The sequence below is a fragment of the Thalassophryne amazonica genome, chromosome 15 (assembly GCF_902500255.1).
Source record: "Thalassophryne amazonica chromosome 15, fThaAma1.1, whole genome shotgun sequence".
NCBI lineage: Eukaryota > Metazoa > Chordata > Actinopteri > Batrachoidiformes > Batrachoididae > Thalassophryne > Thalassophryne amazonica.
In genome coordinates, this window is record NC_047117.1 from 57,877,377 (window position 1) to 57,904,211 (window position 26,835).

General features: G+C 42.4%; 1 protein-coding gene across 4 annotated transcripts in view; it reads left to right on the top strand.

Moving 5' to 3' along the window:
• LOC117526753 (E3 ubiquitin-protein ligase SMURF2-like) overlaps positions 1–26,835 on the top strand; it is a 224,811-nt gene that overhangs the window by 153,221 nt on the left and 44,755 nt on the right. Inside the window, exons 10-12 of one of the 4 annotated variants that reach the window (XM_034188830.1) lie at positions 2,682–2,840; positions 7,804–7,806; positions 11,698–11,754. In XM_034188830.1, the coding sequence (XP_034044721.1) occupies positions 2,682–2,840; positions 7,804–7,806; positions 11,698–11,754 (219 nt within the window). The remainder of the gene's footprint in view (positions 1–2,681; positions 2,841–7,803; positions 7,807–11,697; positions 11,755–26,835) is intronic. The other 3 variants (XM_034188831.1, XM_034188832.1, XM_034188833.1) reach the window with 3 other exon arrangements.

Here is a 26,835-nt window from a genome sequence, read left to right on the forward strand (position 1 = left end):
ACTGTGCCTCTTCAGAGTTGCTCTCCAGCACCCACAACGTGTGATGTAGAAAAGTCTGCCTGAACTCTATAGCAAGTGCAGTGTGTGCCATGGGCCCTGTGTGAAAGTCATATACGAGGTCTATTAGAAAAGTATCCGACCTTATTATTTTTTCAAAAACCATATGGATTTGAATCTCGTGTGATTACATCAGACATGCTTGGACCCTTGTGGGCATGCAAGAGTTTTTTCATGCCTGTCGGTTACGTCATTCGCCTGTGGGCAGTCTTTGAGTGAGGAGCCACCTACCCTCTCGTCAATTTTTTTTCATTGTTTAGGAATGGCTCAGAGACTGCTGCTTTGTTTGATCAAAATTTTTTCAAAACTGTAAGGCACAACTGAGTGGACACCATTCGATAAATTCAGCTGGTTTTCGGTAAAAATTTTAACGGCTCATGAGAGATTTTGGTCTGGTAGTGTCACCGTAAGGACGGCCCACGGCGCCTGACAGGGATCTGCGCTTCGAGGCGGCAGCGTCTCACCGTTTCAAAGTTGAAAACGTCCACATTTCAGGCTCTGTTGACCCAGTACGTCGTCAGAGAACAGAGAAGTTTCAGAAGAAGTCGGCATGAGGAGTTTATTCAGACATTCCATTGTTAACGGACATTTTGTAATGAAAGAACGTGCGGGCAGAGTCGCATGTCGGGCCGGACCCGACCGCGGGGGGTCGCAACAGGAAACACCTCCGTTGGAAACCTTAATGGGCAAGTTGGAACATGCCCAAGCTGTTAAACAATTTCTCAGTTACTCACTTGTTGAAAGCCATCAAAAGCCGCCTGAATTTTACAAATGGTTTTCAACACGGAGGTGTTTTTCCTGTCGTGGCGCACACAGATTTGCCGAGTCGTCACGGAAACGACTCTGCGAATTTGCGTGCACGTCTTTCATTAAAAAATGTCCTTAAACAGTGGAATGTCCGCATAAAGTCCTCATGCCGGCCTCTTCTGAATCTTCTCTGTTCTCTCACGATGTCCTGGGTGAATTAAGCCTTAAATTAGAATGTTTTCAGCTCGAAACAGGCCGACGATGGCGCCTGGAAGCGCTGCACGACGCCCCGCTCCGTGGGAAGTCCTTACACCAACAGAAACACCCCATAATCTCTCATCAGCCGTTAAACTTTTCACCGAAAACCAGCTTAATTTCTCGAATAGTGTCCACTCGGATATTCCTCACAGGTCCAGAAAAAATTTTGATAAAGCAACGCGCGCCGTCTCGAGCAGCGTGTGAAACAAAGGAATTCAGCCGAGAGGGCGGGACCACATCTCACTCAAGGCCTGTCCACAGGGAAATAACGTCACTGACACGCGTGAAAAAACTCACGCATGCGCACGAGGGTTCAAGCATGATTGGTGTAATCGCACGTCATTCAAATCCATATAGTTAAAAAAAAAAAAAAGGGTCGGTTTATTATCTAATAGACCTCGTAAAGAAGTCAGTGATGCAGTGGAAGGCATTGAGCATGACTAGGAAACCAAGATATCGTGACTAGCCACTGCAGCTGCAGTGGTCTTAAAATATAGCAGTTTTTTTGTACTGCCGGATCAAGATTTCTTCATTCAAGAGTGTTGGTTTGCCACTGTGCAATAGCTGTTCTATGGATGGAGTTGAGCTGAAATGCATGGAAAACATCAGTTACCTGGGCATCACAGTATTTGCATATGGAACTCTGCACAGAGATCACATCTAGAATTCAAAAGGTACATAGGAAATTTTGCTGAGTAAAATTTACTCTGCCTGGATAGCATTTGATCCCAGTCCAAATAGAGTGAATTATACGCTATCACATCGCTAAATCACCTCAAAACAGTGTAAAATCAACTCTTATTGGATTAAAACCACTTGCATTGAACAGATGTATCGCAGACCGGACGGTCCTCCGTCAGCCCTGCCTTCACTGCGCTTACATCATCAGCTGCGGTTCACTGATAATCACCTCATTTCTGCTTCAAACTGCACTCCAGTCATCATCTATCTCAGCGACAGATATCTGAAGCTTTTGTACAACAATCCTGTCCACATAAATTCAGCATTATTCCATAATAACAGATGGAGGAAACGATCTGAGTGGCGTGGCTGCACAAGCTGCTAACTGATGTGCTTACTGCACATCGGACATTTCAATGCGTCACCGTTTAAAGCCTCGTTTCCGCTTAAAACTGACTTTAGAATGATTCATGAGGTTTTACCTTGTCATCTGTTTGTTAATAATCCCATTAATCCATTTGATCGTTTTGGGTGGAGAGACTCTGTGTCACACGGGCGGCGAGTCCATCTGACCACAAAGCTCAAGATCTACAAGGCTGACTAACATGGGCTCTTTTCAGGTGGCACATTAAACAAATGGAGCAGTTTTACATATGGTTACTGTGGAGGAGCTTGAACATTTGGTGGAACATTTGGTTTGCACAATATACTGGCATAGATATTTCAGTATCCTTTCAGTTTATTTTGTAAATTCGTTGGTGTTTCTCAGCCGTCCTTTACTGCATGTCTTTCTACAAGTTTATGTACTTAATGAAATTAAATGTGTTAGTCATAGGACAATAGGGGACTGTAAACTGTGGAGGAAGTGGTCAACATTATTAATTATACAAATGGTTTCTAATTTTATTGATTGATAGATTGATGTATGTGTTCTTCAGGGACCTAAGCAATGTGAACTGTGAGGAGCTTGGCCCTCTGCCACCAGGCTGGGAGATCAGAAACACTGCCACTGGCCGAGTCTACTTTGTCGACCATAATAATCGAACTACACAATTCACAGATCCACGCTTGTCTGCGAACCTGCATCTAGTACTCAAGTAAGTAGATAGATATACTCAAGGCCAAAAAAAAATGATTACTGACAGTAACTTGAAGATTCAGAGCCACTGTCTCCGAAGATCACCTCAATTGCTACAAAGGATGTTATGAGATCAGCAAATTGAAAGTTTGAAGAATCAGTCATAATATCACAAGCTTTACCCCCTGCTTCATTCAGTCACATGCATGTCTTCAGCAGCCATTTGCATTGCAGTGTTTGTGCTGGCGTGGTACTGTTTGCATTAAAATCTTCTCTTTAAAAGGAAGAAAATAATATTCACCCCTTTAGTTTTCTGTGTAAGTTTGGAACATTTAATAGTTCTCCAACTGAATTGACGGTAATACATTAGAGAGAAAACTGACCCACCTTTCGTCAAAAAAGTGACACCTGCCAATCAAAATCGGCCACGTCACTAAGCCCCGCCCCCTCTATGACGTCATAGCCAATCAGAATTGATGACGTCACTATGTCCCGCCCCTAAGCCCCGCCCCTAGTCCCGCCTCCGAGCCCCCGCCCCTTATGACGTCACATCCAATCAGAGTCGATGACGTCAGTATGTCCCGCCCCTAAGCCCCGCCCCCGGCTCCTCCCCTAGTTCCGCCCCTGGCTCCTCCCCTAGCCCCACCCCCAAGCTCCTCCCCTAACCCCGGCCAAGCACCGCCTCCAAGCCATACCTCCCCTCCCACCCAGGGTCTAATATTTTAATGTCATTTTATTTCATGAATTAAAGAATGATTAAAAATACCTAGATCTTTTTAATGTATTAAAGAATTAACTAATTCTGAAATAATTAAACATAAATCACTGTCTATTATTTAATGCCCCTTTAATATCTTTAATTCTTAAATTATTACGTTTCCTTTTCTGTTTTTTAATTCGTAAATTAAAGAAGGGGAACAAATACCCGTCTCTCTCGGCTGTAAGTCTTTGCAGCAAGACGGTCAAATACCCACGCATAGAGCCGCTCGCGGAAACATGACCCCACGGCTGTAAAACCTGTTGCAGACGCTGTGTCTGTGTGAGTGCGTGTGTGTGTGCGTGTGTGTGTGTGTGTGTGTGTGTGTGTGTGTGTGTGTGGCGGGACACCCGCTGAGCGGAGATGCTGCCCCGAGGTGATGAACCCGAAGAACAATAAACAATGCTCCTTATCACTCACGCCAGATGATGTTTTCTTTTAAGATATTAGCCGATCGATCATGGGGCGCGGGACACCCGCTGAGCGGAGATGCTGCCCCGAGCCCGAACAATAAACAATGCTCCTTATCACTTACGTCCCTGGGAACGAGTCAGCGAGCATTTCCACTACGACCGGTAAAGAGTGAAGATGCCTGGACCCCCAGCTATGGGTATAAAATAGAATAAATTTGCGGAAAAAATCCTGGAAAACCATGTTGTTTAATTAAGTTTTCTTGTCTTCGAGCAGAGTGCGAAAACCGCATCAGCTTTCAGGGTAAGTGATTTAAGTAATCTGTTTTGATAGAAATGAGTGTTTTTAAATGATGCATGCCGTCTGAAACTGTCTTTTTTTTTTTTTTTTTTTTTTTTAGACAAAACCACGCAGACGGTCCAGAGCACGTTCGGACCCGTCCTCGGTAATATATTTGAAATAGTACAGAATATCCGCTTGCGAGGGTGATGCTTTGTATTCATTTATTTATGTTAATTCTAGAAATCAAGTCAGAGCCCCCTGAAGAAGTTCGAAGGCTGGAAGCCCCGACTTCACCACGCAGATGTAAGTACAGCGATCGAGATTAAATCACGGTTAAAACTCTGGAATAACCCGATTTTTTCTGTCACAGCCCATGGAGAAGCGGGTCAGTGGGAGAGACCCGTAAAACGATCCGCGGATGTACACGGTAAGGAGTCGGAGTTTATGTATTTATTTATTTTAAATATTTAATAACTAACGATTTTCTCTTTTTTCAGCACGCGGTGGAGGGAGACCGTCTATTTTCCACAGAGACGCAAGGCTCGAAGATATTCTGAGCTGGGATTAACCTCATCACGCAACTTTCTTGAAAATGTGTAGTCTGTTTTTATTTTTTTATTTTTTCTCTTATTCCGATGGAACGGGAGAATTCATTTGAAGAGGTATATTAACTGAATTTCTTGAGGTAGATTCTTCCTGCTACAGATTTTAAAAGATGGAAGGAGAGAATTCACATCGGGAAAATAACTTCGGACGTGTATTGGATTTAAACGCTTCAATAATCGACTCAGCGGGGAGCGCTCCTGGAGCAGATGGTCCATTACCCGAGGCGTTAAATTCGCCGCCTCAAAATAACATCGAGTCCGGAGAGAGACTTTTAAGCCGTGTTCGTTTAACACCGTTAAATGAGGCTCTTAACAATTTAGCTGCTGAACGAGAATCGGAAGAAATTAACCCCTACATCATTTCTGCGATTAACGCTATAAATTCGACGGTCCAGTCTGATACTGAAGAGCCCCCTGACCCCCCGCACACCTCACCTCCAGACGAGTCCGGTCCCGCGGCGTTGAACCAGGTACGTCTGACTCCGTTAAATAACGCCGTAAACCTCCTCGCGTGTGAAGTTAATCCTCACGTCCAATCCGCGGTGGATGAATTAAATCAAACGCCTAACGACGCTCGCGCTTTTTCACCTTTAAGAAGTCCCTCCCCGCGCAATGCGCGCGGAGAAGAGATTTTAAACAGAGCTCGTTTAACCCCGATAAACGCGGCGATCTCTGTTTTGATGGAAGACGGAGATGATGCACGACCGGGACCCAGCCGACACTCTCCCATGACGGGCGGTGGGGCTGCTAACGTCATCAGGAGACCTGCTTTTAACAATATCGAAATCAGGCTGCCTCTCAATTTCCAGCGCGCCGACGAAATTCCCGACTACGCGGAATTTTACCGTAACGTCGTAGGGGCTCTTCATAACTCGGTCGAAAAGGCTTTAACACACGCCAGGGCCGGGGACTTTATCCAAATGGAGATTCGTGGGGACTCAGTCTACAACGAGGCCGCTTTGATCAGCTCATATAACGACGCTGGCGATGTGACGGGCTTCCAAAATCTGTTAGAACGATTGATACAATCAAATTCCAACGTTTTAGCCGACGAGTCTCTGGAATTAGTGGTTCAAGTCATCCGCAACCAGAACGGCGCGGGGAAGCGCAGAATAGATGACCTCCTCCATCACGAGGTTCTGAGGAAAAAATCCAAATGCCTTAATATCGTGTATAATCCTGACAACAGTTTATGTTTCGCGATAAACCTCGTTCAGTTATTGAATCCTCATCTGAGTACGCACGAGGCGGAGCAGCGCGGACTGGCGTTACAAAATAGCGTCGGATTAACGGAAGCTACGCCGGTATCTTTAGAGCAGGTGGGAAAATTTGAAAACGCTCTGGGTTGTAAAATTGTGGTGTTTTTCAGAGCCGAAGGGGAGAGAAAGCTGACAAAATTCCAGACAGGAATACCGGCGCAGCAGAAAACTCTTTTCGTTTTTCTGTTTAATAATCATTTTTACGGAATCATCGATTTAAAGAGATTTTTGGGAGTGAAATATGTATGTAAGTTTTGCTTTGAGGGGTACAATAACCACGCCTCCCATAATTGTCCGTCATATTGTAAAATTTGTGAATCCACGCAGTGTTATGAGAAAAATAACCCTGTATTCTGCAGCGAATGTAACAAGGAGTGTCGCTCTCCCACCTGTTACAGCCTGCATAAACAGCCGAAGTATCGTCCTTCCGCCGGTAAGTTCGTTAATGTGTGTGATAACAGAAAAAAATGCTCTCGATGTAAACGTGAGTATTACATAGCGTTTTCTAAAAACAGCGCTCCGCACGTGTGTAAGCAGAAGAGGTGTCATATATGCAGCGAGGCTCTCCAGGAGCCGAGCGAGGGTCACCTCTGCTATATGACCCCGCTCAAAGCTGAAGAGACGCATTCAGAGAAATATGTTTTTTATGATTTTGAAACGTATGTCGATAATAACGGGGAACACGTACCGTTTTACGTCAGCGCTGTAACAAAGACGGGTGATTTTTGGAGCGCATGGGGGACAGACTGCGTAGCCCGCTTCTTTAAACATTTTAGAACGAGAAAATTCAAAGAATACGTGTTCATCGCTCACAACTCAAAAGGTTTTGACGGCTATTTGCTTCTAAAGTATTTAGTCCAGCAGGGCGTAACCCCCGCTGTGATTATGACCGGGAGTAAACTATTACTCATGACAGACGCCGCCTTTAAACAGAAATATATAGATTCGTTATCTTTCCTTACAATGCGCTTATCTCAGATGCCTAAAGCCCTGGGGATCCGGCTGAAAGACGAAATCATCCGCACCTGTTCAGTTCAGAAAAAAATCTGAACTATGTCGGTCCGTACCCTGACTCAGCGGCTTACGGGGTCGCAAATATGTCAGAGGGAGAAAGAGAGGAATTTAACGCATGGTACGTGCGGAAAAAAAACGCAATTTTCGATTTTAAAGCCGAGGCCGTTATGTATTGTGATAACGAGAGCATTTTTTTCTGTTATCACACACATTAACGAACTTACCGGCGGAAGGACGATACTTCGGCTGTTTATGCAGGCTGTAACAGGTGGGAGAGCGACACTCCTTGTTACATTCGCTGCAGAATACAGGGTTATTTTTCTCATAACACTGCGTGGATTCACAAATTTTACAATATGACGGACAATTATGGGAGGCGTGGTTATTGTACCCCTCAAAGCAAAACTTACATACATATTTCACTCCCAAAAATCTCTTTAAATCGATGATTCCGTAAAAATGATTATTAAACAGAAAAACGAAAAGAGTTTTCTGCTGCGCCGGTATTCCTGTCTGGAATTTTGTCAGCTTTCTCTCCCCTTCGGCTCTGAAAAACACCACAATTTTACAACCCAGAGCGTTTTCAAATTTTCCCACCTGCTCTAAAGATACCGGCGTAGCTTCCGTTAATCCGACGCTATTTTGTAACGCCAGTCCGCGCTGCTCCGCCTCGTGCGTACTCAGATGAGGATTCAATAACTGAACGAGGTTTATCGCGAAACATAAACTGTTGTCAGGATTATACACGATATTAAGGCATTTGGATTTTTTCCTCAGAACCTCGTGATGGAGGAGGTCATCTATTCTGCGCTTCCCCGCGCCGTTCTGGTTGCGGATGACTTGAACCACTAATTCCAGAGACTCGTCGGCTAAAACGTTGGAATTTGATTGTATCAATCGTTCTAACAGATTTTGGAAGCCCGTCACATCGCCAGCGTCGTTATATGAGCTGATCAAAGCGGCCTCGTTGTAGACTGAGTCCCCACGAATCTCCATTTGGATAAAGTCCCCGGCCCTGGCGTGTGTTAAAGCCTTTTCGACCGAGTTATGAAGAGCCCCTACGACGTTACGGTAAAATTCCGCGTAGTCGGGAATTTCGTCGGCGCGCTGGAAATTGAGAGGCAGCCTGATTTCGATATTGTTAAAAGCAGGTCTCCTGATGACGTTAGCAGCCCCACCGCCCGTCATGGGAGAGTGTCGGCTGGGTCCCGGTCGTGCATCATCTCCGTCTTCCATCAAAACAGAGATCGCCGCGTTTATCGGGGTTAAACGAGCTCTGTTTAAAATCTCTTCTCCGCGCGCATTGCGCGGGGAGGGACTTCTTAAAGGTGAAAAAGCGCGAGCGTCGTTAGGCGTTTGATTTAATTCATCCACCGCGGATTGGACGTGAGGATTAACTTCACACGCGAGGAGGTTTACGGCGTTATTTAACGGAGTCAGACGTACCTGGTTCAACGCCGCGGGACCGGACTCGTCTGGAGGTGAGGTGTGCGGGGGGTCAGGGGGCTCTTCAGTATCAGACTGGACCGTCGAATTTATAGCGTTAATCGCAGAAATGATGTAGGGGTTAATTTCTTCCGATTCTCGTTCAGCAGCTAAATTGTTAAGAGCCTCATTTAACGGTGTTAAACGAACACGGCTTAAAAGTCTCTCTCCGGACTCGATGTTATTTTGAGGCGGCGAATTTAACGCCTCGGGTAATGGACCATCTGCTCCAGGAGCGCTCCCCGCTGAGTCGATTATTGAAGCGTTTAAATCCAATACACGTCCGAAGTTATTTTCCCGATGTGAATTCTCTCCTTCCATCTTTTAAAATCTGTAGCAGGAAGAATCTACCTCAAGAAATTCAGTTAATATACCTCTTCAAATGAATTCTCCCGTTCTATCGGAATAAGAGAAAAAATAAAAAAATAAAAACAGACTACACATTTTCAAGAAAGTTGCGTGATGAGGTTAATCCCAGCTCAGAATATCTTCGAGCCTTGCGTCTCTGTGGAAAATAGACGGTCTCCCTCCACCGCGTGCTGAAAAAAGAGAAAATCGTTAGTTATTAAATATTTAAAATAAATAAATACATAAACTCCGACTCCTTACCGTGTACATCCGCGGATCGTTTTACGGGTCTCTCCCACTGACCCGCTTCTCCATGGGCTGTGACAGAAAAAATCGGGTTATTCCAGAGTTTTAACCGTGATTTAATCTCGATCGCTGTACTTACATCTGCGTGGTGAAGTCGGGGCTTCCAGCCTTCGAACTTCTTCAGGGGGCTCTGACTTGATTTCTAGAATTAACATAAATAAATGAATACAAAGCATCACCCTCGCAAGCGGATATTCTGTACTATTTCAAATATATTACCGAGGACGGGTCCGAACGCGCTCTGGACCGTCTGCGTGGTTTTGTCTAAAAAAAAAAAAAAAAAAAAAAAAAAAAAGACAGTTTCAGACGGCATGCATCATTTAAAAACACTCATTTCTATCAAAACAGATTACTTAAATCACGTACCCTGAAAGCTGATGCGGTTTTCGCACTCTGCTCGAAGACAAGAAAACTTAATTAAACAACATGGTTTTCCAGGATTTTTTCCGCAAATTTATTCTATTTTATACCCATAGCTGGGGGTCCAGGCATCTTCACTCTTCACCGGTCGTAGTGGAAATGCTCGCTGACTCGTTCCCAGGGACGTAAGTGATAAGGAGCATTGTTTATTGTTCGGGCTCGGGGCAGCATCTCCGCTCAGCGGGTGTCCCGCGCCCCATGATCGATCGGCTAATATCTTAAAAGAAAACATCATCTGGCGTGAGTGATAAGGAGCATTGTTTATTGTTCTTCGGGTTCATCACCTCGGGGCAGCATCTCCGCTCAGCGGGTGTCCCGCCACACACACACACACACACACACACACACACACACACGCACACACACACGCACTCACACAGACACAGCGTCTGCAACAGGTTTTACAGCCGTGGGGTCATGTTTCCGCGAGCGGCTCTATGCGTGGGTATTTGACCGTCTTGCTGCAAAGACTTACAGCCGAGAGAGACGGGTATTTGTTCCCCTTCTTTAATTTACGAATTAAAAAACAGAAAAGGAAACGTAATAATTTAAGAATTAAAGATATTAAAGGGGCATTAAATAATAGACAGTGATTTATGTTTAATTATTTCAGAATTAGTTAATTCTTTAATACATTAAAAAGATCTAGGTATTTTTAATCATTCTTTAATTCATGAAATAAAATGACATTAAAATATTAGACCCTGGGTGGGAGGGGAGGTATGGCTTGGAGGCGGTGCTTGGCCGGGGTTAGGGGAGGAGCTTGGGGGTGGGGCTAGGGGAGGAGCCAGGGGCGGAACTAGGGGAGGAGCCGGGGGCGGGGCTTAGGGGCGGGACATACTGACGTCATCGACTCTGATTGGATGTGACGTCATAAGGGGCGGGGGCTCGGAGGCGGGACTAGGGGCGGGGCATAATGACATCATCGATTATGATTGGCTGTGACGTCATAAGGGGCGGGGCTTGGATGCGGGACTAGGGGAGGGGCTTAGGGGTGGGACATAGTGACGTCATCAATTCTGATTGGCTATGACGTCATAGAGGGGGCGGGGCTTAGTGACGTGGCCGATTTTGATTGGCAGCTGTCACTTTTTTGACGAAAGGTGGGTCAGTTTTCTCTCTTACATTTTATACTTTGGTCCTGTAATCACAAACTCAAATTTGTATAATATATTTGTGTCTGCCCACAAGCAACATAAAGTTAAGTATTTTCATTAAGTATTGCATTTCTGTCTGCTGTTATTATCTCACCAGTGGGTATTGTCCTGCATCACAGTATTGGCTAACCCACTGGTTTACACAACAGGCTTTGTGTTGAGCCATTAGGGTATAAAATGAGTGTAGCAATTCTCAAATGCTTCAATCCTGCAATGTACAGTCTAATCCTAGCTTCTGCTGAAAGTTTATTCTATCACTGTATGAAGAAATCATTTTTTGTTTTTTGTTTTTAATTCCTTAAAACAGGAACTGTGGTGGCACTAACATTTTATCTATTTTTTTTGGAGACATTGAATTGAATTGGGTCTCCCCAGTACTATCCTGTTCTTACAAGTGTAGAATTTAAAATGTATTTTTGGGGGGGGGGGGGGGGGGGGGTTAATTTGGAGCCTTTGATGTTCACTGCAGCTTTGAATCCACCAGTCATGAATTTCCTTCTCTTTTCTATTTATTTCAACTCATCTTTTTATTTCATTCATTTGCTGAAATTTTCACTGTCTGCTGCTATTTTGTTAATTTTTTTTCCCTCTCTCCGCACTTACGAATTTTGGCATCATTACTATTTTTTATATTTGTGCCTCTTTTTCTTCCGTTTGTCTATCTTTTTGGACACTTATACTTTTGCGTTTCTGTTGTTGTCTTATGTCTTCTCTGGCTGTCACTTTTTTCCCTCATCTTTTACTTGCTTTCTGCTCTCCTTTTCTCCTCATTCACCTTCTCTTTTGTGTGTTTTTCTGCCTGTCCTCCCTCCTCCACTTCTGCTTTCTCAAGCAGTCCAAGTCCAAATGGTTCCCGTGTGGCCACGGACAGCCAAAACACTAACCTCAGGTAACCCCACATTCACAGACACACTGCCCTGTCACCTCCACAAACAAATTTGTGTATGCACATACTTTCACATATCCAGCTAATATACGGCATAGCAGACATAAATAAACTTGTACAAATTATATGTCATACTGAGTATTTAAAAAAAAAAAAATCTCTGCTGCTGTTGTCCACATTGGACATGGGTCTGTGCACAGTACTTCAAAACACACTGTGCATGTCAAACTGGGTGTAACTTTTGAAATGGTCAATGCACAGTCCACCTGAGACATAATTATTTCTCTGCTTTCCCCCTCTTGCCCCCAGTCAGCTCCTGAATATTTTCAGTGTAGCTGAATTGATTATTTATTTCTTGTCATTGCACATTTTCCTGTTTTTAATTGACAATTTGAGAAAGTGCAACTGAGTTTTTTTTTTTCTTCTTTTTTGATCACAGCTCATAATGTTTACTGCAACAAGCAAACAGTGGCCAAGTGGCCTGCTTTCTGCACCTAATCAACCATTTTACAGTATAAATGCTCATTTAAACATGTTGTGTAACATCAGGTTGTATCCATCTTTTATGTTTCCCCCTTTTTTAAAGGGTTTAAGGTCTTGTATTAAGCAGTTTTTCAAGCCTGCAAATTTATTACTGTGTAGAAACTCTGTATTGAAAAAAATGTATCTGAGAAAAATGTGTCATGTATGTCACTTTTTGCTCAGATACATTTTTCTGTACTGTATTACTACTGTACTAGTGCTTTTGACCTTGATTTTGCGGATGATGCTGTGATCTTTGCAGAATCAATGGATACCCTGATTGGGACACTTGAGAAGCTGAGCAAGGAATCAGAGTGTCTGGGTTTATGATTGTCCTTAATCAAAATGATGATCCAGACTTTTAATGACTTTATGGACTCAGCCATCAAGAGCATATTTGTATGTGGTCAAACTGGAACAAAGGTCCAAGTCTTTAGAGTCTTGGTGCTTCCTATCTTATAATATGGTTATGGTGTTATGTTAGACTTGGACACCAAACAGTTACCGGTGGCAACAATTGGATGTCTTTGGGACTAGGTCTATTTGTAAGATTCGTGGGTACCACTGGAATGACTCTGTCAAATAGGCGGTTACATACAGAGACTTACATGAGGAGTATCCCTTGCATTATGAGGGAACGTTGCAACATTTTGGTCAGGTTTGAGTTTCTCTATGCATGATCTAGCACATAGGTGCCTAAGTGTTGAGGGCCCCAGTGAGTGGAGAAAGCTAAGGGGACACCGATATTTCACCTGACTGCGTCAGATGGGTTCTTTTGAGAAGTGCAGTTGAATGTCTTCCTTAGTGGTTGTCATCAAGGGACCCGGTGCAGTTCTGTGGTGTGGTGGATGTGACGATGTGCAGCAATGCATGCTACCAGACTTGACTTATTGTACTAGTATGTGATCACAGATATTGACAGTTCAAATGAGTGCCCACAGAAGGTGTTGGAGGAGACTAAGTTGACTTGTACTGCTATAGAGCTTTTGACTATAGGTGAGTAGACCAATTCTATTATTTCCTCAGACTTCCTCTCTTGACTCTCTTGACAGACACCTTGGAGCTTAACTAATATAGTTGTATTTTGATAACGACATCTAGTCATCTAAAGGTCTCATGTTTGATGACTTGGTCTCGTCATGCCATGAAAGGTTGAGACACCTTCAGATGATCTGCAAATCCAGTATAACACCCAAAGGGGTGTTATAGGGATTTAACTTGATCTCTATCCCTTTTTTCTTTTCTTCTTCTTTTATTGTTAATAAATGTGGCCACTCCACCTTTTCTGGACTTAGAGCACTGTTATTGTGCCTTAAGCAAGACAGCTGTTTATTAAAGGTAATTGCTTTAATAAACAAATAAAAAATAAACTTGATTTGAAGTAAAGACTTTAAAGCAAATCAGTTAGATTTGCAGCTAAAACTGTCTCAACAAACAGAGACAAAAATTTGGCTTGGTCACTGGGTGAGAGGTTGATGGCAATACTTCCCAAGTGACAGAGAGTGGGGCCATAAACAACAGGGATGGGTAGAAATGGATTCCAAACATAGAGATGGATGCATAGTCCATGTGCACATTCATCTGTGGATCAGATGCCTTCCCCTATTTTGTTATTGCTTCTGTCCTCTGAATTCACCCGGAGTCCCTCCTGCTTTCCTCTCCCCGTCCTTAAAGGGGTCCTTAAAGCTGTAGTAACAGACCTTATTCTCTGTGAAGCCCATAAAATTTTCACCGAAAGCCAGATAAATTTTTTGAATGGTTTCCAGGTGCCAGTCTCTAACAGCTTCTGAAAAAATTCTGATGGAAAAAAGTCCTTTTCATTCCGCCATTTCCAGACAATGAAAATCCGACGAGGGGGCGGGACCACTCCTTCCCAAGGCGTGCTCACAGGCGAATGACGTCACCGACAGGCGTGGAAAAACTCATGCGTGCGCACGAGGGTTCAAGCATGTCTGACGTAAAAACATATGAATGAAATCCATATAGTTATTGAAAAAAATAAAAAGGACCGTTACTTTATTGACAGACCTCGTATAGCACATCCCAGACATTTTGAACATGCTGGAATGATGTGATGCAGTCTCACCACAGCAACACACACAAATCCAATACAGTTACTCCATTCACGATGACATTTTGCTGTGACACACATTTGTATTGCAACATTGTATCATGTATGGTTGCTTTAGTGTGTTGCATTACAGTGCTTGATATGTGAAGTTGCACACAATGTGCGTCTTTGAATTTAGTAAATGGAAAATGTGTTAATTACAGTGGTTAATTAATTAGTGGATATGATTTTTAATTCAAAGTTCATTTATGGCAGAGAGAGTGATGGATTAGGTAATTTCATTTGCACGTTTGTAAGAAAATCATGGCATTGTACCTTTTGTTTTTCCTTTGTACTTCTTTTAGATGTTCTTTTTTTGACAAACAGAGCTTGGAACAAGGCATTTAAACAAATATGAAAATTGTGGGTCAGGAGGTTATTTGATTAATTAAATTGGGAGAGATATAAAAAAAGCAAAACAAAACAGAAATGCACATAACCTGGAAAAAACTAATAGAAAGTAACAGTGAAATTCAAACAGCTGCATCCATTAGACACCGATGGACGCAGAGTTGGCAGACAAGATGTCTAGCAGCATTCCAGCCTTACATTTAAGTGTGCCTGGTGTTTTTGCTTTCTTCTCAGTGTTGTGTTTTTATTTTATCCCCCCCCCAATATATATATCAGGGGTGGGCAACTTGTTCCAGAAAGGGCCGAGAGGGTGCAGGTTTTCTTTGCAGCCACTGACTCCACCAGGTGATTTCACTGATTAACTGATTCCATCTGCTCAAAGTGATATTAATCAAGTTGCCCACCCCTGCTATATATATATATATATATATATATATATATATATATATATATATATATATATATATATGGTTGAAAGGGAATTTATTGAGGGGTATTAAAAATGTAATTTTTCTCTCCTCCCCAGTACTGACCAGAATTGTGATTCATAACACAGAATCCACTTTTAGTGGTTTAGTTCATATCTCTTGAGCTATTTTACTATTTAACTGTCACCTCTTTTCTTTACACTCATGTGCTTTGTGTTCTGTTGAAGGATTATATTTGCAAAATGCATAACAGATTTAATGCGTCTTCATTGTGAGTCTCACACCTCAAGTACTTTGGTTTTAAATGGGACTCAGACAACCTCAGACTGATGAAAGCCCTGAATTGTCAGACAGTCAGACACGGTTGTATTACTGAGGTTTCCATACTGTCTCTCACGTGCTTGGCTTCTTCCTTTGCATCAGCACACAGCACATGGCTCAGAGATTACATCAGAATTTGTTTGAAATATTTTTAGTCCATGATGGGTTTAAATTTAGTGAACATCAACAGGTATTTTCCAAACTGTGCAATAAATCCTCTTGACACTTGCATCAAAATGTGCATTACTGTTTAAAAATGGATTATTCTGTAGCTGTGGGGTATGTTTTACTTCTATAAGATAAATACAAATTCAACTTGTTAGGATAGCATTGAATCCTGCATTTATTTACAGAGTCTACACAGGAGTTTGTGCTGTAATCAGAGTTCATAACAGTTTAAATGTTCTGTGTGATAGTTTAAATAGCTGTATGTGGATGAATGACTATTAGATGCCAAAGCCTCATTGACTTAACTGGAAAAAAAATAAAATATGGATTCTTCTCTTCACAAAAGACATATTTGTTAGGTTTGCATATGGCTGGAGCTTATCCGAGAGTCCATTGTATAATAGATGAGCTACATCTTGAACAAATTACCAGTCTTTCACTTGGTTAATACATGAAGAAAAAAAAAACATATATTATCACTCAGGCAGATTCTGAAGCTGTAGCACCTGGAGGAAACGACACACAACACAGAAATGATACTGAACTCATTTGGCATCACGGCGGATTCGTGGTTAGCACTGTTGCCTCACAGTAAGAAGGTCATGGGATTGATTCCCACCAGTTTGCATGTTCTCCCCATGTTTGCGTGTGTTCCTGCCGGGTGCTCCGGTTTCCTCCCACAATTAAAAGACAGGCAGGTTAGGTGAATTGGAAAGTTTGTAATTGCCCAGGTCTCCCTTACAGCCTTATTCCAAAATGGATTAAATTCATTTTTCCCCTTAAATTCTACTCACAGTACCCCATAATCACAATGTGAAAAAAGTTTTACATTTTTGCAAATTTATTAAAAATAAAATAAAACAAACTAAGAAATCACATGTACATAATACATGCGATTTGCCATGAAGCTCAAAATTGAGCTCAGGTGCATCCTGTTTCCACTGACCATCCTTAAGATGGTTCTGCAGCTTAATTGGAGTCCACCTGGGGTAAATTCGGTTGATTGGACATGATTTAGAAAGGCACACACCTGTCTGGATATAAGGTCCGAGGACAAACCAAGCAGGAAGTCAAAGGAATTGTTTGTAGACCTCTGAGCCAAAATTGTTTTGAGGCACAAATCTGAGGAAGGGTACAGAAACATTTTTGCTGTTTTGAAAGTCCCAATGAGCACAGTGGCCTCCATCATTCATAAATGGAAGAAGCTTGGATCCACCAGGACTCTTCCTAGAGCTGGCCTCCCATCTCAACTGAGATCGGGGAGAAGGGCCTTAGTCAGGGACGTGACTAAGCACTCGATGGTCACTCTGTCAGAGCTCCAGCATTCCTCTGTGAAGACAGGAGAACCTTCCAGAAGGACAACCATGACTGTAGCAATCCACCAATCAGGCCTGTATGGTAGAGTGGCCAGACGGAAGCCACTCCTTGGTAAAATGCACATGGCAGCCCACCTGGAGTTTGTCAAAAGGTACCTGAAGGACTCAGACCATGGGAAACAAAATTCTCTGGTCTCATGAGACAAAGATTGAACTCTTTGGCATGAATGCCAGGTGTCATGTTTTGACGAAACCAGGCACCATCCCTACAATGAAGCATGGTGTTGACAGCATCATGTTGTGGGGATGTTTTTCAGCAGCACAAACTGGGAGATGAGACTAGATTGAGGGAAAGATGAACGCAGCAATGTACAGAGACATCCTGGATGAAAACCTACTCCAGGGCGCTCTTGACCTCGGACTGAGGCGATGATTTGTCTTTCAGCAGGACAGTGACCCTCAGCACACAGCCAAGTTATCAAAGGAGTGGCTTCAGGACAACTCTGTGAATGTTCTTGAGTGGCCCGGCCATAGTTCAGACCTGAATCCGATTGAACGTTTCTTGAAAAATCTGAAAATGGCTGTGCACCAACGCTGCATATCCAACCTGATGGATCTTGAGAAGTGCGGCAAAGAGGAATGAGCAAAACTGCCCAAAGATAGGAGCACCAAGCGTGTGGCATCATATTCAAGAAGACTTGAGGCTGTAATTGCTGCCAAAGGTGCATCAACAAAGTATTGAGCAATGGGTGTGATTATTTATATACATGTGATTTCTTAGTTTTTTATTTTTAATAAATTTCCAAAAACTTAAAAAAACAAAACAAAAAAAAAAAAAAAAACCTTTTTCCATCTTGTCATTATGGGATGTTATGAGTAGAATTTTGAGGGGAAAAAGGAATTTACTCCATTTTGGAATAAGGCTGTAACATAACAAAATGTGGAAAATGCGCTGTGAATACTTTCCAGATGCACGGAGTACCTCATGCCAGCATCGTGCAGTTTATTCTCATTAATTCCACTTTTTTCATATTTTATTTTTCTTGTTCTCAGGAAGCATCGTCTCATGCATCATATCTCATTCAGTCGGCATTACCCATCACTCCACATTTTTACAGTCTTCCTGCCACTGGCTTTGTCTGACAAGGAATAGCTTTCAGACTGCAGATGTATGCACCTGTCACAGGTGTTAAGAACGTTTGTTGTACTTTCACTTATAGTGGAATTATTCTGTATACACATACACACTTTAACTTTGTCATTACAAAATTCAGCCAATGCAGAAATGCGAGATCTTGCACTTCCTTTAATGGCCACTTGAGGTTGGCTCCAAAAGGGAGTCACTAATAGAAAAAAAACAGCTTTCTTCTCTAAAACTAATTTCTCTGTTCATGACAGTGATTTTTTGATGAACAGCTGTGTGCTTGTATTTGGGCCCCACTAGCCCAAATACTCTGCTGCTGTGGACTATATCTGGTTGAGTAGAATGTTTGTCCTTTCTAAGCATTTGATTACAGATGTCTGAGATAATAGTCGATTTTGCAACTTCCCATAATGGCCTGGGCATGCAGTATTTCCAGGCCTGCGCTATGAATGCAAAAAGTTAGAGCTTGCTTCAGCGGGTGGGATTTAAGGTTTTGAAAATGCTCCTTATGTAGGTGTAGCAAATGTACATTATGTTTGCCTCTAATTAAGTTGGGGCACCACCTGTTGGTCTGAATGGTTATAACACAAGTTTGACCACTGTTTAACAATACAAATCATATGACATATGATTTGTATGCATGTTTAAACATTTGTTCAACTCAGTCAGGAGTTAGACAGGACATATTGCAGTGATGCATTTTGAGAATGACAGTTAAGTTCAGCAGATGATTATTATATAACGGTTGTGTAATATAGGAATATCTGTGGAAAATTTAAGAATGGATTACTTTATATTCTGCAGGGAGTTTATTTTGGCATTGGTTAACATGATATAGTAGTGGTATGTGTGAATAGGTTTAATAAAGCCACTTCTGCTAGAATCTGACAGAACCAGACAGCTTACTTTGACAGCAGCGAGGGATGTTTCTGGAGTCAAATGCCAGCAGCAGTCAGTGTTCCGACGTGCCGTTTGCCCATCTCTCTCTCTTCAGCAGCTCAACTGGATGGACCCTGACAGAGTGGTTCTGCCGGTCACCGCCCACTTTGGTTTGCAGGTAGTTCAGCAGGAGTAACGTTAGGTGGTTCTGAGCTTTGTTCATCGCACTGACCCAGATGGAGACACTCGCTGAGAGGTTGCGGTCTCGATTATCAGAATAAAGGTTTGGTGACTTTATTAGTCTATTCACCAAAAGAAAACTACGTCTTTAGTCGTCTTCTGGGCAGGCAGATCAAAAATTATTTGGGGCCAGAAATTTAACTTTCGAACAAAAATTTTTCAATTATGTAGATCTGGAGTTTATAATAAATGGATTGTAGTTTAATTTGGAAGGTCATACAAGGAAGCAACATTCACCAGCAAACATGTTGGCTCACGATAATGTTTCTTACTAATAATTCTTATAGTTTCTTTTGAAGTAGAAATATAGGATTTGTATTTGTTTTGGTAGGTGGTTCCCTCTCCATCCTGTCCAGAATCTGTCCCAAATGATCCCCACTACAAAACACAGTCGTGTCATCAGCAAATGAAATACAGCACACCAACTTGGAAACTAAATATGTCGTTAATATACAAAAGAAACAGCAAAGGCCCAAGGACTGAGCCCTGGGGCACCCCATAAGTGCACCTCAAAAATTCTGAGTTTATCCCACCCAAGTGAACGTATTGATACCTTTTGTGCAAGTAGCTAGCTATCCAATCATGTGCAACTCCTCTGATGCCATACTTCCATAATTTATCCAATAATATGGTATGATCTATAGTATCAAATGCTTTCTGTAAGTAAAAAAAATAAATAAATAAATCCTACGGTGTATTGTTTGTTTTCAGTTGCATTTGTGATGTGTTTCACAAAATCAACTACCGCCAGTGAAGTAGTACGATTCTTCCTAAATCCATATTGCTGCTCATTTAGCATGTGATCCTTGGATACAAAATCATCCAGTCTCTTAGTAAATACTTTTTCCAGAATTTTTGAAAATTGAGGCCGCAGTGAGATAGGCCTGTATTTTGAAAAAAAACGTGCTTGTATACAAGAGCCTCTCAGAGCCACGATTCTCCCACGATAGTTGAATAAATCCGCTCATAGCAAAAAAAAACACACAAAAAAAAAAACATGCCGCTTGGCTCATTATTCATCCTTCATTATTTGGTGGGACCAGGACTTTAGGCTTTTTTGACCCCCTGGAAAGGGGAGGTTAGTGACTTGTTAATTGTATTGCTGATAAGGTAGTCAAAATTCTGCCACCTCCACAAAAGAATGCATTGAGTTGTCATAAATTAATTAAAGAATACTTGGTGTTTGACATCCTGATCCTGTTTCGGCCAAGAAAAATAGTTTGATTTCACTTTGATATTATCCAGGCTTTGAAAGTGTAGAATTCAGGCGCTTTGTGAAATGGGGGAAGATGAAACTCTTTGAGATCTGTGCAAACTTTCACAGTGTTCTCGTTACACAGGATTGTGCTATTCTTACCTATGGCATTGAAATTCTGCAATTGACACCAAGAGGGATTGACTCTGCGGAGCCTGAAAACTCCAGACTCCAAGCAGATGCGGTGAGAAAACACACGGGAAGATGACTTCAGACCACGAGTCAACTCTTGATCCCGAAGGTTGAAAGCGGTATTGCGAGAAATTAAATCTGGGAGACGACAATCATGAAGGCTTTCAGGTTTTTGGAGGCATAAAATTATTTTATCAGTGGTCATGTGAGAGAATGCTGTTATCAGCCTATTGATGTTTGTCTGTGCTCTTTCTACTATCTGGTTCCATCTTTGTGGTCTGAGTTCAGCAACAGGACATTCTTTGAAGTTGAGGAACTTTTAAACATAGTCCAAAAAAGACAGTCCGGACAGTGTGCGCATCGTGCATCAGGCTGCAGTTCATCTGTGCTACAGCATCATTAAATGCAGCAGTTCTGCCTGTGCAGCCAGTGCAAGGCTGAAAAAATGGAGGAAAATGAGCCGAAGGTTTCTCTTTGACAAAAAAAAAAAGCCACCACAATGAGGTGGCCGCTTTAATTATATACACCTGCACGTTGATTATATACACCTGTGTGGATCACATGATTTCCCAAAAATGACATAAAAAAACCACAAGATCCACAAACATGAAATCAACCCATCCATAACAATTTGAGAACACACACACACATATATATATATATATATAAATATAAACTTAACCCCCTTTGTGTGTCTGTTTGTCTGCAAAATTGCTCTTTTGCTTGCGGATGTTAAACTGATTTCAAAAGAATGAACTGAAAATCAGATCACTGTTAGTTTGCAGCCCTCATAATAACTTCAGTCACAGCTTATCGCCTAAATGTGGAGCTGCACAGAGGAAACCAAAACATAAAATGGGGGGGAAAACAGAAGGGGAGGTTTGTTTTAATGTGTAGTGTGCTCCGTGGAACGTGGTTGGGAAATGCAATTCAGACAGTCGTGAAACTGAAAATAAAAGAGCAAAAACACCTTTTTTTAAGACTTGTCAGTGTACCACACTTTCCTTTCTTTTCGCTCAGCCACTGAATTTGAAGTGTTTGCGCCATGGTATAGTGGCTGGGAAGTGCAAATCAGTTGTGAAAATTGAAAGTAAAATAGCAAAAACACCTTTTGATAAGACTTGTCAGTGTACCACTGACTTTCCCTTCTTTTCTTTCAGCCACTGAATTTAAAATGTTTGCACTGTGGTGCGGTGGCTGGGAAGTGCAAATCAATCTGTAGTGAAAACTGAAAGTAAAAGAGCAAAAAGACCTTTTGACAAGACGTCTTACTGTACCGCTGACTTTTCATTTGTTGGTTTGTTTGTTCACCTTAAGTTTTAGTATTTTTCATCTAATTGACTAGAAATTTGGTGAAAGTGTGCAAAGTGGCTGTGTCTATAAGCCTATGTTTTTTTGGAGTCTTTCCAATGATATTTACCATTGATAATTGGGTCAAACCTCACAAATTTTGGGAAAATAAAGGAGAGTCCACCTGGTGGCAAACACCAGAAATACAGCTTTACCTTTAAAACACGGTCAGTCAGAGTGAAAAAAGATGTCATTGTAGAATCAAACCTTATATTAAACCTTATATCATGTTCATTTATTTCTTTGCTGATATTTTGTAAAGTTGATCTATTTTTGTTTACATTGCCTCGTTACAACAGCCTTCCGTTCAGGTAAAATAGTTGTGAAGTTTGTCTGGTTTGGTGGTGGGCATTCCGGACAAAGCGAAACAGTCTGCCAGTTGTAACTACAATATTAGTAGAAGAACAGAAAAAGTAGAAGAACGAGTGACGGACATCACTCTGCTGCTTTTTTTTTTTTTCCCCCAGCGACTGTTTAGGTTGTCTCCTGCGTTGTCCCCGGGAACAGTTGTTCTCCTCCCAGTGTGCTCTGATGCGCTGTGGCGCCGGACAGTGAATTTGCTCCATTTGAATGTCTTTTTCCGACTCCATGATGTGAAGATTTGTGGACTTTTCTGCCAAATGTATGTGATCCATGACCAAAATGTCATCAACGTGCAGAATGTCTGTAAAAACCTTTGAAATATGATGGCAGAGGAAGGAGGCAAAATGTAAAAGTGACAAATCACAGCCTTTTTGTATGGCAAGCCATGAATGCTACAAATACATCACATTCAGTCACATATCACCAAAACTCCACCACAAAAACTCCATTTTGTTTATCTCTTTATTTATATATGAAGGATAAAGGATCTATATATGGAATGTGAGTTGAACCCACCTGGTGGTAAAAGCCGAAAGTAATACAGCAAAAAGACCTTTCGACAAGACTTTTCAGTGTACTAGTGAGTTTTTGTTTTTTACTTAAGTGTGTGTGCGCGCTACTCTGAGCCCTCAGCTTTAACGGCCTCACAGACACATGCTCCCACTAGCTTTTTTTTTTTTTTTTTTTCCATTTCATGTTTATTCCATTTGACAAGATATCAAATAAACTATCCCTTTGCATCTCCACTTCATTTCCATTATCTGTTGCTTCTGTGTTTTGTTTTTTTTTTCCATTTCATGTTTATTCCATTTGACAAGATATCAAATAAACTATCCCTTTGCAGCTCCACTTCATTTCCATTATCTGTTGCTTCTGTGTTCATGTTGACTCATCTGGCTGAGCTCCCAGGACCTATACACATGAATTTGCATATTTAAATAGGGGCATGAAAAGCGAGGAGTTAGGTACGTCTGCATGTGCGCTCAATTTCACGTTGATTGGGATGGACAAACAGAATGTTCTTTGATCCATGTGTACGCATACTTTCATATATCTGCATATTTTTGTCAGTACGAGAGTTTCTGGGTTTTAGCGTACACCATGTTTCAGTAGGAATTTCATGCAAGTCTTTGTGCATGTGGCCCCAGGTGTCACTGTCATTGCCCACTTGTGCGTTGAAATCCCCCAGCAGAAAACTTGAGGGCCCCACTGGAGCCCCATACAGGACTCCATTCAACTCATACTCCAAAATGCTGTTCGGTGCACACACACAAACAACAGTCGGACTCCCCCCACCCGAAGGCACAGGGAGGCAACCCTCTCATCTACCAGGGTAAACTAAAACATAGCGGCATTCAGCCGGGGACTTGTGAATATCCCCACACCCACCCAACGCCTCACACCCTGGGCAACTCCAGAGTAGAATAAGGTCCAACCCCTATCAAGGAGAGCGATTCCAGAGCCAAGGCTGTGCATGGAAACGAGGCCCACCAGATCTAACTGGCAGCACTCCACCTCCCGCACAAGCTCCGGCTCCTTCTCCTCACAGCGAGGTGATGTTCCACGCCCCCAGAGCTAGCCTCTGCCGCCCCCGTCTGGACCATCAAGGCCCTCGACTTTCACTACCTCCTATGGGACAGCTCATTTGACCCCAGCAATTCCCAATGAGCCCACCAGGTGGAGATGGAAAGTGAAAGGTGGAAGTGAGCCCACAGGGAAAGATGGAAAGCGCCTGGTCACCAGGCGCTTGCTGAAGGGGTCTCCGTCCAGGCCTAGTTCCAGATGGGGGGGGCCACAGGCTTCTCCTGGGCTGGATCACGTTTCCTCTTCCTTGTGTTTTCATGGCGTCATTAAATTACATGTTGGCACCAGGTTATCAGTAATTGGCAGTTATCTTGGTGATATTGAGCTCCACTGATGATCCATTGGTTTCTAAGGCAATATGCTGATCATGTTTTAATACCAGCACTCAAGCCACCAATTATGGAAACCACCACCTACTTCACAAACTATGACTTAATCACACACCCAAACAGAAGTTAGCCTTAGCTTTGTTTGTTTTGCTAATTGCAAGGTTGGGGCATGTGCAACAACCTTCACTCATCCTGCACAAATCATGCCAGTCTTGCCCAGGGTCCACATCTTACTCAATTTATGAGAATTAAGTCCAGGTTACACATAGACGGTTTTGTCGGCGAGTAGTACGTAGACCGAAGTTCGCGGTAGTTCCGGCTGTTTTCGCGGTGGAAAGGGGCGGAGCGTGCGCACGTAAAAAAAAAAGAAAGAAAAAAAGAAACTCCGCTTCCCGCTGCTGTTTGCTGCGGGGCTGCTCCTCGCTCTTTCCCCCAAAAAACTCTGTTATAATTGTGTTTAGAAACCAGTCACCATTTGTTTTATTATACATCTATGTAGTTAATTAATAAAATATTTTCTACAGACGATTTGCTCGCGCGCACGTAAAAAAAAGAAAGAAAAAAGAAACTCCGCTCCCTGCTGCTGTTTGCTGTGGGGCTGCTCCTCCGCTCTTTCCCCCAAAAAACTCTGTCATAATTGTGTTTAGAAGCCAGTCACCATTTGCTTTATTATACAGCTGTGTAGCTAATAAGCAAAATAATCTCCAGGACGATTTGCGCGCGCATGCACGTAAAATAAAAATAAATTCCGCCCCACGCTGCTGTGGTGCTGCTGCTCACTCCAAAAACTCTGTCATGATTGTAAAATAAAGGACAAAAGAGATATAAGTCCTGCTCACAGGCTGCTACCAGATACAGGACATGTTCACATCTTCAAACTCCAGACATCTCCACGTCACTACATATTCAGTCCCTGATTGGATGAAACGGCGATTAAAAAGTATCAAACACCGTTGTTCGCGTTGTCGCTGTTGTCACGGGAGGTCTCCGGGAGCGCTCCCGGAATTATTCGACATGTTGAATAATTTTTTCAACGAGTCCCGGTAAAGCCGGAACTAAGCCACGCCCCCTAGTGCCGGCGTTAACAATGGCGTGTGATCTTAAGATGGCCAAAAACTCTTCCGGGACGCTTCCGGGAGCTCTTACCGTCTGTGTGTAAATGGGGCTTTAGGCAGGCTAAGACACTGCCAAGATGGGAACATTAGCCAACACATTTGAGCTCCAAAACTGCTCTTCAGAAAATTTAAGGGCGACAGTCAGTACCAATAGAGTTGTCTTTCCTGCCCCCTCTTTCCTTTAATGTAAATATCAACAAACCAGCAGATACTCTCACCAAATGGACTCTTAAAGGGATCTTTATTCTTCAGGGTGGGGGTTGGATGTGTGTGGAGTCACTGATTGGGTTGGTGTGGCTTTAATACCAGTATACCTACTTAAGTCATTTCAGTCCACATGTGCTAGTTGCCATAAAGAAATGCACATGACAGTCTTGTACATAAACTATCTCCCCAAACAGGCCTTATACAATAAATGTACATTGAAAGAGGATGGACCCATATTGTAAGAATGCAGGGTATCCATTTCTGCAAATTTTCATTCCTTCATTTCCCCAACTCCTTAAAATGACAGCAATAAAATCTTGTAAATTTATATTTCTTTGCCATCGCCATACCTCACCCAAGCTGTCATAGCAGTAGGAACTCATTCTCTCTTTTGGTTAGGGCAGATTTTCACCATTGCTGTGCTTGTATTTTCTATATTTACCATTTAAAAAAAAAATGCAGCGCTTGCTGCATTTGGAAGCCAGAGACGATGAACTATGCTGAAATGTATTTTTAATTACACTCTGCACTTAGAAGAAAAAAGTGAGCTGAAATGATTCTTTATTATATGGTTCCCAAGATTCCCAGCCAAGAGCAGCTCATGCCATTTTTTTAACCCATCTCTTTCTCCATTTCTCCTCCTTAAAGTGGTTTTCAAACCTGAAAACTGCAGTCTTACCCTTTCTTTAACATGCAAAGCGCCGCATTGCCTGCCAACAAAGCAAACTGCTGAATAGTTCAATAGACTGGTGCAGCAGTACACTTGTTAATTGTGGAAGCCCAAGTTCTGTTTAAACACACTGAACTGTTCAAAAGTTGAAATAAATACTTTGCCAAATATTGCTACTTTAAAGGATATGCCCTACTTTTTTAAAAGAAGCAGTGACCCCTAGTGGTCACCAGGATTCTACAATTAGCAACAAGGATTCATAAGACTCTTTTGTGAAAGACACTGATGCACACTTATGGCATCATGGTGGCCAAGTGGTTAGTGTGCTTGTTCCCAGAGCAGAAGGTTCCCGGTTCAAGACCACCACTGGCCGTTCCCCATAAAATGTGGAGTCGCATCATCTGCCGTAAAACATGTGGCAAAGCACCATGCAGATCCATATCAGATCTGCTGTGGCAACCCCAGGTAGAATAAAAGAAGCCGAAAGAACTTACTTTTACTGATGCATAATCAAATCAAATCAATTTTATTTATATAGCGCCAAATCACAACAAACAGTTGCCCCAAGGCGCTTTATATTGTAAGGCAAGGCCATACAAT